The sequence below is a fragment of the Sinocyclocheilus grahami genome, unplaced genomic scaffold, assembly GCF_001515645.1.
Source record: "Sinocyclocheilus grahami isolate Dianchi unplaced genomic scaffold, SAMN03320097.WGS_v1.1 scaffold416.1, whole genome shotgun sequence".
NCBI lineage: Eukaryota > Metazoa > Chordata > Actinopteri > Cypriniformes > Cyprinidae > Sinocyclocheilus > Sinocyclocheilus grahami.
Window position 1 is genome coordinate 381,884 of NW_015505595.1, and position 16,588 is coordinate 398,471.

Sequence of the window (16,588 nt, forward strand, 5' to 3'; positions counted from 1 at the left end):
CTCTCCTTTACTTGAAGTTCGAACCCATTGGGTAGAAGACTCTCCTCCATGCCCACCCTTCCTTTTACCCAATCCAGTCCCTGCGACCCAGCGACTTTCCCCTCCTACTTTCTCCTGCCACTGTTGTTCCACCTGAGACCACGTCCTGCTGCTTCACCCAAACACACCCAAGCCAAGGATTTTGAACAGCACATACTAAGAGCCAATCAGGAGCCTTGAAGCCATTCAGGAAATAGCAACACAACTCATGAATCTACCTGAGCATTGAGGAAAAAATAAAGGAAAGAAAGCTGTGGATAATAAACTCATTGTCAAGAAGACAACTCAGATAAACTGGCTGCACGTGTCCACCCTCGAAGAAGAGCACAGCAATTAGGAGTTTCCACCAAGAAGCGTGAATTGAGGGTGAATTCAAACAGACACTAACTGAGGGACAAGATATAGAGGAAAAGAAAGAGAGAACAACTGCACGCATAATATAACATATCTGCAATACTCACATTCCCTCACACATTACAGACTGTTAAGGCACACGTTCTTTCCACAGACCACACGCTACACCATCCTAGACACCCGCATATGAATGACCAGTTGTTTATCTCTTTACCATAGGCTCTCAGGCACGCAAACACCGTCAGATTCACGGTCCCACACTGTGATTCTCATAAGTTCCTCTTTGCAAACTTGTAGGGCCAAGACATACACACACTCGCCCTTAAACTCTTGCACCTGTTCACGGCCTCAAGATGATGTGTGAGGTGATGCCCACCATCTCGGAGGACGGGCGGGGTGGTGGTGGAGGAGGCCCGTCCTCTCCTGCCGGAGGTGGTGGGGGTATGGGGGGCAGTGCAGGGGGCATGAGTGGTGGCTATGGGGGCCGGGAGGCCCGCGGTGGAGACGAGGGCGGGAGCACTGGAAATCTAGAGTCTCTGATGGTGAACATGCTGACGGAGAGAGAGCGGCTGCTAGAGAGTCTCAGAGAGACCCAGGAGAGTCTCGGCACGGCACAGCTACGTCTGCGAGAGCTGGGTCATGAGAAGGACTCGCTACAGAGACAACTCTCCATCGCACTGCCTCAGGTACACATTATGGGTCCTGTACGTGTGTTTAAAACAATATTTGAAGTTGCAGGAGATTCATAATGTGAATATTCGTAATTATGTTGATATATTGTGCATCTTAATTTAAAATCATATAAATATCATCTTCATTTGGAGTAGTGTGTGCGTGCGTGCGTGCGTGCGTGCGAGAGAGAGGGAGAGGGAGAGAGAGAGGAGGGGGTCACATCACAGTGGAGTCAGCTGTCTTAACCGTGGCTTGTGTGCTGCAAACACACACCAGCTTCATCACTGTGTCTGTCACCATCACAGCATGTCAACATATTCTATTACATCAAATACACAAAATAATGATCTTTAAAAAAGCATCATATGACCCCTTTAATGGAATACCTGGGGTTCAGTCCAATGTATGCTCAAACGACAGCATTTGTGGTTGTAAAATGTGCTGGACACATCCGAATATTTGGGTTGACGTGTTCTGGAACAGTGTTGTAAATACAACTTAACCACTTATTTCTAGTCGTGTCCTCTTTTGGAAGACCAAACAAAGTAGTTTCGCTTTCACAACAAAAAACACCGGCTTAGCGTGAGCTGAGGCTGGGATAGAGTGAGCTGTGGCCGGGCTAGAGTGAGCAAAGGCGGGCTTCATCCACGGTGAAAGCCGATCCGGCGATCCACAGCACTAAGTTGATGTATTCCCTCAGGGACCAGCACAGATCAGCTCTAGGCATGACAAAGTGGATATCGTCCTCTTTTGGAAGACCAAACCATGTAGTTTCGCTTTCATAACGAAGCACACAGTGTCTCCATGGCATGGCGGCAGCGGCAACAATACTACAGTGAGAATAAAAGTTACACCTTCTTTCTTTGCATGAACATTTGGGTGGCGTTATGCAAAACTTCCCAAGTAGTGACGTAGGCATGTGGGGGCGTGTTAGAACGAGCCGTTTTAGGTAGGCGTGGTTAACTCTTAACTTTTATAAAGAATATCACTTTGGATTTGAGACTTTAGTCTTTGCAACTTTACAGATCTTCTTTATGCACCAAGAGCTTGTAACACTCCAAAGAGAAAGGAAAAATTGAAATCGCATCATATGACTCCTTTAAGAATTTCTTGGACTGAATAGTTTGCTTGGAAAAACAGGTCATTGAGATGAACCATGTCTGAGAATGAGCTGCCAGTGAAGTATAAGTGATGTTGCATACAGACAGATGAAAAGAATTTCAAAGAGTCAGAACTGCCTTATTTCTCTCTCTCATTCACTTGTCTTGTCTTGTTAGTATCATGTCCTTTGTTTGCATTGGGCAGTCTGTATGTATATTTGTCTGATTTGGCTAACATTTAAGCCAATCTTAATCTTCCAGACTTGCTTTTCTGGTCCTTTTTGCATCAGGTCTTGAACTGTTTTGTCTCCTCTGATCTAATTTAAGGTGTTCCACATATCTTTTTGAGATTATCTGCTTATCTATGATTATGTGACCTGTTTTACAAGTCGGGACGCTACATTTTAGTCTTTTCTCTGCAGTATGTAGTGTATGTTCTCTTAAGTAAAGTGAATCCTGAAGTTATGTTATGTGTGTAAAAAATAAGGAGTCCTTTCTAATATCCCAAACTCTCTGGACCACAATGTTCCTAGTGGAGAGAAGAAAAAAAGCTCTTCGCATAATGTGTGGGTTTCATTAAAATTTAGTTGTCTTTTCCTTGAATTTTCAGGTGGTACATTTGTTTGCAGTGCCATCCGAGTGTTCCTGTGTAATTGTACCATTTCAGCGTAACATTACTCCTTCTCCATAAAAGCACATTGTACAGAAAAGAGACAACAGGATACTACTTGAGTCACAGTGTTGAACTTAACTTTTGTTCATCAGCAGTCTTGTTTTACAGAATATATCAATATTATTAGCTTGTATTTCATTTTTTTCCCTTTTCACCATAGATTGAACAAAATATGTCAATTATTTTGTTATCTTTTTGGTAGAAACAAGAAACAATTTCCTAATGGTGTAAGAGAGTAATTTAACATATATTCCTTGAAAACAATATCTTTTGCAGTTTTTCAAGTAAATCTATCTAGATGTTTAAATAATTTTTACAGGTAAATAAGACAAAATACCAGTTAACAAAAATAATTTTGTGAACATAATTTTTGTAACAAAAGAATTTGTGAATCAAAACCTGTCAGAAAAGTCACAATTTCCGAGGTGACCCACAAATGTTTGACAATTTGCAAATACAGATTGAACAATAAATTATTAAATGCAAAAACACTGAACAATTTATCAAAGCACTTGCATATTTATGAATGGTGTTTTGTTCATGTGTATTAGGTTACACGTTCATGCTTCTGTATTTGTGAACATATTAATTTTTATACATTTCTAACACCATATTTGTATGCCAATTAAATATCAGTGACTGTATCACTGGAAACATTTTGGGACAGACTGCCACCGACGTGTGGCTTGAAATAACAGGTATCAGAGAGACCCATTTTCTGGGAGAATGACTGGATATTTAAGGGGCATAGCAACACAGAGAGAGGGAGAATCAATATCTCTATCTCTCCCTCTTTCACACACACAAATATATGCAAACACTCTCTGAAATAAGCAGACACGTATTCAGAGCAGTGATACATTAAGCAGGGTTCAGTTGGTGCATCCCATCAGCTTTGGGTGCATGAGAGAAAAGCGAATTGAGAAAGAGACAAAAGCTGGAAAAGAGGACGTAAAGCCATTGTTGAGGTCCTTTGTGTCAGTGGAGCCGTAGCAGGAGCTTGAATGAGAGCGAGAAATACAGCAGGACATTGTCACGCAATTGTGTTTGGCATACTTGTGCCAAACATAATCCTAGTCCAATCTCAGCAAGGTACATTTCCAGAATGCCAAAGTCCTATGGGCCCACTGAGTTACCATCTGTGTACCACTATACCACTCCTCCTTCTCCTCCTTTCCTCTCCTCCTCCTTTGCTCCAGCTTCTTTCCCCTATTTTTGCCTGTTGGCAGAAAGTGAGGCGGTTAGATATAGACAGGATGGAGACGTGACCCACCAAACGCATTCATCACGAAGGAAAGGAAACATGATTGGTTGATTTGAGCTCTGAAGGTGCATGCAACGTGATTGGTTGAGAATTGTGCTTCGCTTGTTAAAGGCCTTTTGATTGGGGTTTGGTTTGCATTGCGGAGGGAATGTGATTGCTTAGTAAGATTGGCTCGGATTCGAGTCGCTGACTTGATTGATCCAGGATTTGATTCACTTTTAGGTTAAGTTATTAGTGTTTCTTTACATCATCTCGCAAACATATTCAATAAAATGCCAACATCTGCTGTGCGTTTAAGTAAATGGACACACAAAGTACATAATTGCACATGCAATATGGTGATTCTGTCTGCGTATAAGACAGGGAAGGTGTGTGGTGTGTGATTCTTGAGGAAGGTGCCCGATCACATATAGGCGGCTGGAAAAAATGGTGTGGCTTTAGGCTCGCAGTGGCAGCCGTGTGAGGCCATATGTCATCTTACACAACATGGTGCTATGAAGACCTTACACCCGAGAGTTGCTCATTGGAGTGTTCAGAATGTGGACTTTGTCATCTGTTCACACAGAAGCAATAAAAGTAACAAACTGATTCAGTCTCACACGCGCACAAACACGATACCAACATTTGGGCTTTTACGATACTGGCCTCAGATTACTGCTGAAATGATGCTGGGCTGTCAATAATTAAGATAATTAATAATAATATATATATATACGTATATATATATATATATATATCAGTGATTGATCCAGGATTTGATTCACTTTTAGGTTAAGTTATTAGTGTTTCTTTACATCATCTCGCAAACATATTCAATAAAATGCCAACATCTGCTGTGCGTTTAAGTAAATGGACACACAAAGTACATAATTGCACATGCAATATGGTGATTCTGTCTGCGTATAAGACAGGGAAGGTGTGTGGTGTGTGATTCTTGAGGAAGGTGCCCGATCACATATAGGCGGCTGGAAAAAGATGGTGTGGCTTTAGGCTCGCAGTGGCAGCCGTGTGAGGCCATATGTCATCTTACACAACATGGTGCTATGAAGACCTTACACCCGAGAGTTGCTCATTGGAGTGTTCAGAATGTGGACTTTGTCATCTGTTCACACAGAAGCAATAAAAGTAACAAACTGATTCAGTCTCACACGCGCACAAACACGATACCAACATTTGGGCTTTTACGATACTGGCCTCAGATTACTGCTGAAATGATGCTGGGCTGTCAATAATTAAGATAATAAATAAAAATATATATATATATATATATATATATATATATATATATATATCAGTAATAATATCAGTAATTTGCAGAATCTCATGTTTTTTAACATTCAGTTGGGCCCTGCAGTTTGTTTGCAAAATGTATGCACATATCAAAGGTACTCAGGTATCAGAGGTAAAGAGAGGCTCACACATATACTGTAGGTTATAACAACAACAAAACACATGGGAAGTGCAAACAAACTGCAATTATTGAGAAATCTTTCTCTACACATTTGTAGCAAAGATTTTTCGTCTGCTGTCGTCTGCTGGTCATATTGACGTGTACAGAAATACATTTTAACTTTTGATGATCATTAAATTCTCTATACAAAGAGTGTGAATGCCTACGTTTCTTGAGCATCCTGTCTGGATTTGGTTTATACTAATAAATTAGATTTATAGATGTTTAAGAAATTTAATTTAAACCAGTGGTTATCAACCTTTTTGGCCCTGAATGATGAGAATGCTGCTTGTTTTCAAACATTTTTAATTCATATACTGGGAGTGTTGATGTGTTAAATTATTAAACATGATTCATTTTGTGATTCTATACAACGGAAAATGTTGATTCTGTATGTTATTCAGGGGAAAAATGTAACATGCTTTCAACAAGTGATTTTAAAATCTCACACGTTATTCCATGAGATGTTCACACATCTCACTCCCATTCATATCTCACTGCCCAAACTGTTGAACTGTGCTGAATTGCAGCATGTTGTCCTCTTGGTCAGGTAACAAAATGACCAAATGATGGTATCGTACCGCAGTACCTTTTTGTTTTCAATTGTACTTTTTTATTGTACTTTTTATTACTGTATACTGTGCATCCCTCACACAGACACACATTGACCATTATCCTCACCTTGTGTTAAGTTGGTGTCATCGGACGTTTTTGTAATTGCAGTAGATTTTCTGAATATGTTATGCTCTTCTATTATTCTTATGGTTTCATTGTTGTGTGGTTAAAGGAATAGTTCACCCAAAAATAAAAATTATGTCGTTAATTACTCACCCTCATGTCGTTCCAAACCTGTAAGACCTTCGTTCATCTTCGTCAGAACACAATTGAAGATATTTTCGATGAAATCCGAGAGCTTTCTGACCCTGCATAGACAGCAACGCAACTGATACGTTCAAGGCCAAGAAAGGAAGTAAAGACATCGCTAAAATAGCCCTTGTGACATCAGTGGTTCAACCTTAATTTTATGAAGCTACAAGAATACTTTTTGTGTGCAAAGAAAACAAAAATAATGACTCATTAATATTCAACGATTTCTTCTGTTCTGGGTGATGAATTGAAGGTCTTAGTGGATTGGAACGATGTGAGGGTGAGTACTTAATCGCGATTAATTGCGTACAAAATAAAAGTTTTTGTTTGAATATTATATGTGTGTGTTCTGTGTATATTGATTATGTATATATAAATACACATACAGTATATATTTTGTATTTACATGTCTATATTTATATTCATATAATTTATATTATAAATAAATATATTAAATATATAAACAAGATTTTTTAAACATATACATGCATTTGTTTGTATTTATATATGCATAATAAATATACACAGAACACACATTATTAAATATACACAGAACACACATATTATTCAAACAAAAACTTTTATTTTTTATGCGATTAATTGCGATTAATCGTTTGACAGCAATAATATATATATATATACATATATATTAGCTTAATTTCAATCAACAAAATTCAGCCCTGGTAAACATATATTGTAGTATCTTTCAAAGTTTTGATATCACTAACCTATCAATCCTAGGCAAATCTAGTGATTATTTCATCTTCAAAGCAGCTAATCTTCTTGTATCAGCCTGCAAACACAACTTTTCAGACAGACTGATAATAAACCCTGTGGGCTCTTACACCTAGTGAAATGGTGTGAAGTCAGCCAATCAGATTAGAGCTTGCCAGATTGAGAAAGTGTGTGTTTCAGTTGTGTGTATGCACTGTGTCTCAGACGGTCAGTGAGTCTGTGGGTGGTTCGTAGGCAGGCTGTCTGAAGCCCAGACTACACGGTGGACACATGTATGTGGTGTATGTGTTTATTTCTGTGTTATGTGTGTGTGGTTTGAGTGATCCGTAAATATATTTCAGGCTGACCACTGCACTGGATACACACTCATTGGCTTATTTGTGTTGATTGTTAGGAGCCTGTAAAGATCAGAACAGAGCTTATTTTATGTTATGTGTGTGTGTGACCAGGAGTTTGCAGTGTTGACCAAAGAGCTGAATGTCTGTCGGGAGCAGCTGCTGGAGAGAGAAGAGGAGATTGCTGAGCTCAAGGCGGAGAGGAACAATACACGGGTCAGTAACTCCATAACCATAATCTGTGTGTGTGAAACAGACATCACATCCTCTTTATATCCCCTGCCTGAGTTTGTGGTTTTGTGTTTTGGGTGTTTGTTTTTAATTAAAAATGTTTTGGCTGGGGTGCGATATCCCACTCCATACCATATCCATTACCATATACTGTATATAGACTAGTTTTCACAAGGGCTTTATCTCAGTAACTAGAGTCAGAAGTCCAGTGACATAAATGGATGTTTTCTGTAGCTAGTTACTAACCCTTAAATGCATAAAATTTAAAATTGTAATTTTCTTTGTTTCATTCCAGTTTACTTTTATATTACTATTGTGGTAGCAAGGTCAACTTGTGTCCAGTGAACTGACAATTTTTCCTTGGAATAATGGTGGAAATATTCCGTTTTTTTGTAGCCTGTTTAATGTTTGAGACTTTTTTAAAATAATAATAATAAGACTCTCCTAAGCAGTGTTGGGGAAAGTTACTTTTAAAAGTAATGCATTACAATATTGCGTTACTCCCTAAAAAAGTAACTAATTACATTACTTAGCTACTTATTATGGAAAGTAATGTGTTATGTTTTTTCGAGTTAGTTTTTAAATCTGGGCAGTTTGTTGCTTTTTTGTTTTTAATATAAAAAATGTCTTCTTTTACAAATGTAAAAGCCCTTTCACAAAAAAAGTGAAATACACCTCAGGCTGAAGGAAATGTAAATTCATGTCTGTACAGTAGAGGGCGCAGCTCAAACAAATTGCATGAAGAATATGACGCAGAAGAAGAAAGTTCAAGACTATTCAGCAATAACAAAAATGAAACACAAATGTGTCATTTTTGCTTAGTATGGTTGAATTGGATCATTGAAGGTCAGTATCAAAGACTCTAGTTAATAAAATGGGATTAAATACATAAATGATATTTGTCTTATTTAACATATTTAATTATTGCAGGTTTGTATATGTTTTTACTCATTTTGAGGAGCACTGAATATGTTTTTTCTGCAGGTGAGAGGAGTAAATACATGTTAATGTTTAGTCTAGAGCTACAGTAACATCATGTTCACACAGCAAACACTGTATGAAAGGCTTCTGCACTTTCTCCGGATTTCTCTCAACATGGCAACACGAGAGCTGTCAGTCAAGACATGGGAAACAAAGTAACTGGTGTTACTTATTTGAAAAAGTAACTCGGATATTTCCTTCTAAACTAAAAAGTAATGTGTTACTTTACTAGTAATTTGATTATGTAACTCGCGTTACTTGTAATGTCATAAATGATATTTGTCTTATTTAACATATTTAATTATTGCAGGTTTGTATATGTTTTTACTCATTTTGAGGAGCACTGAATATGTTTTTTCTGCAGGTGAGAGGAGTAAATACATGTTAATGTTTAGTCTAGAGCTACAGTAACATCATGTTCACACAGCAAACACTGTATGAAAGGCTTCTGCACTTTCTCCGGATTTCTCTCAACATGGCAACACGAGAGCTGTCAGTCAAGACATGGGAAACAAAGTAACTGGTGTTACTTATTTGAAAAAGTAACTCGGATATTTCCTTCTAAACTAAAAAGTAATGTGTTACTTTACTAGTTACTTAAAAAAGTAATTTGATTATGTAACTCGCGTTACTTGTAATGCGTTACCCCCAACACTGCTCCTAAGACTGTTCTCTGGGAGTCAATGCTACTCTGGGAAATGTTCACTAGAGTAAAAAAAGGGTAAAAACTAGCTCCTGTCTCACTATTTACATTCTTACTTTCTCTATTTCTTTCCTGTGCCATCTAGCTCCTGCTGGAGCATCTGGAGTGTCTGGTGTCTCGTCACGAGCGCTCTCTGAGGATGACTGTGGTGAAGAGGCAGGCTCAGTCTCCTGCTGGAGTCTCCAGTGAGGTGGAGGTGCTCAAGGCCCTCAAGTCCCTGTTCGAACACCATAAAGCCCTGGACGAAAAGGTCAGCAGCCCTTCCCCACTCTCTCCTGTCCTACACTGTCAGCATGATGATAAATCTAAATATCTGAAGTTTTACGAACACTGCTGTTGTTTGATTTCTGTTTTCATTGTGTTGTGCTGCTCATAATGAAAACAGTGGCCTAAAGCTCCAAAAATGACAAAAAGCACCACAAAAGTAGCCCATATGACTCATGTACTGTATTTGAAGTCTTCTAAAGCTATACAATAGCTTTGTGTGAAGGGAAATAACAAAATCTAAGCCATTATTTCACTGATGCAAAAGTAGTTTAATTTGGTTCCTTCAAGACCCGAAAAACATAACCTATTAATTCTGTTTTAAAGTGCCCCTATTATGGGTAATGAAAGGTTCATATTTTGGTTTTGGGAGTCCCCAACAATAGGCTGACATGCATACAAGGTCAAAAAACACTTTCATTGTCTTATAATATGCCTTTATTTTTACCTTATTTGCTCAACGACTCCCAAACAATTCCTTTAACGATTCTTTTTTCCAAACCCCTCCTTTGTCTGACGCTTATCTGCGGTGATTGGTCCGATTGGTCTAATTTTAATTTCATCATGAGCCTGTAATGCCTGATAACGCAGTGTTTGTGAGTTGTGCTGCTTTGTGTACAGCGTTACCGGGGAAACCGCTATTTTACCTCCAAAAGCGGCATCTAGTGGCAAAGAATGAATTTGCATTTTCATTCAGACCAACCTGAAAAGACCAACAAGTGGGCGGACAATATGCAAATGTTTCATGTTGACGTCAACATGAAACGGCTTTGGATTCGTTTTAAAAACGACTCATTTCAATGATTCAGAGTCGACTCTTTCTTTTGAGAGACAATAACTTTATACACGGTGCACTTTCAGATTTAAAACTTTGCAGGATGTTTTCATTCACTTAGATCCCTGTTGCACACTGCATGAAAGGTAATTTTCAAAAATCCATAATAGGGGCACTTTAAGGCACAGCTATCATTGAAGCTGGGAACCTTCTCATATTGCACTTTTTGAGTTCATTACGAAGTTTTCAAAGCAGTGTTTAAACAGTCAGACATCTACAGAATTACTTTTGTCTCTTCATAGAGGTGAGAATTTTTTTGGACAGGTTCTCCCTGTTAATTCATTGTCTATTGTTCTTCTCTCCCTCAGGTGCGTGAGAGATTGCGTGTGGCTTTAGAGAGAGTTGCTGTTCTAGAGGAAGAGCTGGAAACATCCACAAATGAGGTGAACATCATACTTTTGCAATATATTTTGTACCTCCTTTTCTCTCTGTATGTGGCACGCTGGCCTTGCATGCTTAGATTTGTTCGCTATACTTAGGTTCTGTCTTTACGGGATCAGATTAAAAGGAGAGAGCGGGGTTTGGACAATGGAAAGGAGGTGAGTCAGAACTATTTGGATATTGATTTGAATCTTTTGAATCTTTTTTTTTCTCATGTTCCTCTGTTTTTCCCACAGCGGCTCCCGAATGGCCCCTCCTCCATCTTGGATGATGGCGAGATTGACAGACAGAGAGAGGGAGAGATAGAGAGACAGAGAGCAGAGCTTTCACAGTTAAAAGAAAGACTGGCACTCATGTGCAGACAGGTGAGTGTTGCACTGCTGCCTATAGAGCGGGCATTTTAAGGAATCGTAGGCATACTCTCAACAAGGCAAGTTGATTCAAAAGGAAGCCAAATTCTAGCCAAAGAGAGAATGCAAAACCATAATGCAGGGGTGTCCAGCCTTCCCCAACATACTGGTCTGGAAGTTTCTAGGAATACTGAAAACCCTTGTGTGACGAGTGGGAACGGAGCGAGGCCGGTGGAGTAATTGATAATGAGCGACACCTGCACCACTCACCGGTCTCGAGTCCCACGGAGGAGCTCCGGAAGGATAAAAGGAGGAGTTACGACAGTGAAAGACGAGAGAGGACCAGTTTATTTTATTATTAAAGTTTTCTTTGAACGTTCGCCGGTTCCTGCCTCCTTCATTGGACACCGGTCCAGAAAATGACCCGGGTCCCCGCATCTCCAGCAGACTCCGGCCTCCTGGCGAACGGGGCCGACTCCTTCGCTCCCTCTTGGACGGCAGCCACCCCTCCTTGAACCAGGAACGCGGCAGCGAGTTCTCTGTCCCACCTCGTCTTCCATCGTTCCAGCACCACCGCCTCGGGCAGCCACCGGCGGTCTCTCCGCTTGTTCCTGCTGCCCGATTTCCTCAGCACCGCGATCCCCCTCAGCAGCGAGGGCTCTCTGACAGCGTGTCCCTCCTTCCTCCCGTGTTTCGTCACCAATGTAACACCGTTCGTAGGTCAGGAAGAAGGAGGCGGGAACCAGCGAACATTTAAACAAAACTTTAATAATAAAATAAACACAAAACAGCACAAACAGAACCAAAACACAAAATAAAGTCCAGAGTTTAGCTATTTTGCCTATATACACTACTGTTCAATAGTTTGGGGTCGATGTTTTTAATGGTTTTGATAGAAGTCTTTTATGCTCACCATGACTGCATTTTTAAAAAAAATTACACACACACACACACACACTCACACAAAAATAAAATAAAATAAATAAATAAAAAATACTGTAACAACAGTAACATTCTGAAATATGACTAAAATAATAGTTATTTTAAATAGTGTTTTCTACTTTAATATATTTTCAAAGTAATTTCTGTGATGCAAAGCTGAATTTTCAGTGTCATGTTGTCTTTCAGAAATCATTCAGTATGTTTACATGGACACCAATACTCCGATATTAACATGATTAAGACAATACTCTACCATGTAAACAGGTTTTTGATTACCTTAATCCAGCTAAAGTCATACTTGAAGTAAACACAAATTGAATTAAGAAGTGTGGAGTATTCCTATTTTAGTCGCATTATCAAAGTGCAGTATAGACAAGTACACACCTTAATCACACTATTAACATCGTGTAGGGCTTTTTGCTGCATTTTGCGACAGGATACACACAGCAGTGGTCAACTGTTTGATGGCAAACAAAAGAGTATGGCTCTTACAAATGCTCTCCGAGACACACAAAAGTTTTCTTTCCATTCTGCGTCATCAAATTCCATTAAAACAGTTCTCTCCCACCATTTGTTACTTTGTACTCTCATCCAGTACCTCCAAGATTGTCGTGGGGGCATGAATGAAATGTTGTCGAATGAAAGGGCAGAGGAGGCCTGTTCCTGGAGAATTTGTATCCGTCGTCGTCTGTTTGCATGTATTGCATGACAAATAATTAACTGCACTTGAAGCTTTCATAAAATTAAAAATGAAACAACCAAAACTGTTTATGGTACCATAACGAAGACGAACTACATCGGATGGCATCATGTGGGGGCGTAAAACTGAACTTAAAATACCTGAACTTAAAAGCTACCTTACTAACTATTAATAAGCAGCAAATTGGCAGCTTAATTAAAGGGTTAGTTCAGCCAAAAATTTAAATTCTGTCATTAATTACTCACCCTCATGTCGTTCCAAACCCGTAAGACCTTCGTTCATCTTCAGAACACAAATTAAGATATTTTTGATGAAATCTGAGAGCTTTCTGACCCTCCATTGACAGCAATGCAACTGAAACTTTCCCCAACCCAGAAATGATGTTTTATTAACAAGTTTCAGGAGGAGCACTATCAGATAATCAACCAGTGCAGCATAGGTGAAGCTTGTCTAGTTGATCAACTTAATTAGTATGATATGTATATACACACACAGCCAACTCACCTCTGTCCAATGACAGAGCAAACCCTCCCCCACCCCAATGCCTTCCTGGAGAATTTGTATCCGTCGTCGTCTGTTTGCATGTATTGCATGACAAATAATTAACTGCACTTGAAGCTTTCATAAAATTAAAAATGAAACAACCAAAACTGTTTATGGTACCATAACGAAGACGAACTACATCGGATGGCATCACGTGGGGGCGTAAAACTGAACTTAAAATACCTGAACTTAAAAGCTACCTTACTAACTATTAATAAGCAGCAAATTGGCAGCTTAATTAAAGGGTTAGTTCAGCCAAAAATTAAAATTCTGTCATTAATTACTCACCCTCATGTCGTTCCAAACCCGTAAGACCTTCGTTCATCTTCAGAACACAAATTAAGATATTTTTGATGAAATCTGAGAGCTTTCTGACCCTACTTGTGAGAATTGTTCTAGACCAGCGGTTCTCAATTACAGTCCTCGCGTACCCCCACTCTGCATGTTTTGCACGTCTCTCTTTGTTAACACACCTGATTCAGATCATCTCGTTAGAAGTGAGCTCCGTGCATGAATTGTGTTCCAATTGACATGGTCCCTTACACAGTGTCCATTGCTCCATACTCCCTGAGCAGGGGAAATCCGTTGAAGTTTACTTCACTTCGGAATATTCATTTACAGATTTGCTCTGCGCCGCTGCCTGCAGCGTCTTCACACACAAACTAAACTTTCTAGAGAAGCGTGAAGTGGGACATAATATACCTCTGTAAATAAATACAATTTAAATTCACGTCTCGCACACTTAAATGCCTTTGTATGGAACATGTACGCTCCCTTCAAACTGGAATCATGGAGGAATATCCGGTAATGTCCACTTCGCAGGGCACTTACAGTCAAATATAACAAACGTATGAAGCAATAAGAGAAACATACAAAATGTGCAGAGCGGGGGTACGCGAGGACTGGAATTGAGAACCGCTGTTCTAGACATGCCAAAAATTTTACGCTACAGCACAGCAGCTCTTCTTCTTGGTTTTCTCTGATGCACTAACTCTGCAGCAGCACTTCTTCTTCATCATCTCGTCTCATGCGCTCACTCAACCAAGCATTCTAACCACGACCTCGCCCCTCCCCACCCCCCAACCATTAGAATTTCTGTAGGCGGGAATTATTTGTAATGATATTCCAATGAGCCGCTTTGTGATATCACAAAGCCCGGAAACCAAACGCTGTTGTAACTTTCTAGATCTTTTTAATGCCCAAACATACACACTACACACTGACTAAAATAAAAAAGTGAAAAAGCATAATAGGACCCCTTTAAACTATTCTCATCCCATACTAGGGAAGGGGGGGGGGGTCCTCTGGGTTCGGGCTATATTCCGAGCTTGGAGCCCTCCTTAAAGACAGCACGCCAAATATGCTTACTATTTGCTAAATCCGATTATATGTAAGTGCGAACTCATGAAACGTAGTAAGGACATCGGTAAAATAGTCCATGTGACATCAGTGGTTCAACCGCAATTTTATGAAAGCTACGAGAATACTTTTTGTGTGCAAAGAAAACAACTTAATAACTGAGTAATAAATTGCAGAATTTTCATTTTTGGGTGAACTATCCCTTTAATAGTGAATATGTGTTCCCTATTCTGAAGTAGAACCATTTTTGTCAATTGAGACCTTGCTGAATAAAATATACATTTCTTTAAAAAAATTATTGACACTAAATATTTGAATGGTAGCGCATGCATGTTATGACATGCTAACCGCAGAGCTCCTGCCTGTATGGAGTGTCCAAATCAGTGACTTATGAGGTTTCATGATGGTTAGGATACTGCCTTAGAAGCAAGTTGGGTTTTGAAACAGAGCTTATAAGTGTGTGTGTGATACATATATAATTTTCACAGACACAGGAAGGAAATACGGGACAGACGGGGTGGGAGAAGACCTACAGTATGACACACTCAAAGCACTGACACATTTTGGATGAGAAGGTTCCAGTTAGCCTGGCATTCCTATGGTTGCCATAGAGATACAGAATGAGAGGAGATGCTGAGCGAAAGACTGTGTCACATTCGGCTGCCCTCTGGTGGATGTACGCAGCATCCCCAATTGCAAAAAAAAAGAAGAAAGAAAAGACAGAGGGAGAAACGGCTACTGGAACACATCCAAGTTTCATTGGCTCGTTTTTGTGTTTGCATGCATTCGTGCACACATGTTAACGTCTGAGCCTTGTCTCCCATGCGCAGGTTGGAGAGATTGAGGAGCAGCTCACTACCGCCAGGAGGGAATTAGCTAAATCTGAGGAAGCCAATCAGAAGCTTCAGAGGGACGTGAAAGAGGTGGGTCAGAGGTTAAGTTCTCATCGAGAGCGCTTCAAAACAAAATCAAGAGACCTATGTCACGCAACCATGGTTTTGCTGTCATCCCGCCTCCCTTCCCATTTAGAAGGGTTTCCTGCCACGATGCAGTGATTAATTGCCGGTAAAGTGCTCTAGTTGTTGATGGGTGTGCCTGTCAGCTAGAGCGAGATCAATCAAACTGCCAACAAAATAATCAGCTGTCTATCTGACATTCCTCATGGAAGAAGTCTAATTTTCTGTATAATAGAAGCACGCTGTATTCTTCAGCGGTAACACAAAGACTTGCCAACTCGGCAGTGGCGCCCGTTTCATGTCACCGACTTGCTACTTTTCCGGAATTGCCGCTAGCTACCATGCTGGCTTGGTGTCCTATTTACGTTGGATGCCTTGAGCAGATTTTTGCTTATAATCTGCTTCCACTCATAAAGTACAGTCTCGATAATGGCGAGTGAAGGTGTTTTTTCCTCATTTCCCAAGATGCGTTGCCTTTCGTTCTTTTCGCTACGCTCGTCTTTCATCATCTCGTCTTCCTCCCTCATAGCAATTATGTAATATTCGATACAGCTCTTTTGGTTTCGCGTCACACTAACTGTTTGTAGTCAACTCCATTTGAAGTAAACAGTTACGGTAAACTCTAGACAGACGCCAGACTAATAATGTTACCGAATGGTCTGATTGTGATCGTTTTGTGTACGTTTGTGCCTCTGCAATCAGTTAACCATATGTTGTTGTCTTTTATTCTTTTTGACGTGTTCTCTCTTTTATCTCACATTTTTCCACCCCCTCAACCGCAGGCGCTGTGTCAAAGAGAGGACATGGAGGAAAGAATCACCACCTTAGAGCGCAGGTAAACTAGACCAGATCTC

At 39.9% G+C, this 16,588-nt stretch overlaps 1 protein-coding gene across 4 annotated transcripts in view; it reads left to right on the top strand.

Moving 5' to 3' along the window:
• The window catches only part of LOC107551161 (liprin-alpha-3-like), a 41,794-nt gene that overhangs the window by 2,394 nt on the left and 22,812 nt on the right, over positions 1 to 16,588 (top strand). For all 4 annotated transcript variants that reach the window (XR_001604737.1, XM_016232673.1, XM_016232674.1 and 1 more), the window contains exons 2-9: positions 1 to 1,079; positions 7,604 to 7,705; positions 9,490 to 9,654; positions 10,812 to 10,886; positions 10,983 to 11,042; positions 11,121 to 11,249; positions 15,609 to 15,701; positions 16,517 to 16,569. Coding sequence is in view for 3 of the 4 variants with exons in the window: in XM_016232673.1 (XP_016088159.1) it covers positions 747 to 1,079; positions 7,604 to 7,705; positions 9,490 to 9,654; positions 10,812 to 10,886; positions 10,983 to 11,042; positions 11,121 to 11,249; positions 15,609 to 15,701; positions 16,517 to 16,569 (1,010 nt within the window). In the remaining variant the exon portion in view is untranslated. The remainder of the gene's footprint in view (positions 1,080 to 7,603; positions 7,706 to 9,489; positions 9,655 to 10,811; positions 10,887 to 10,982; positions 11,043 to 11,120; positions 11,250 to 15,608; positions 15,702 to 16,516; positions 16,570 to 16,588) is intronic.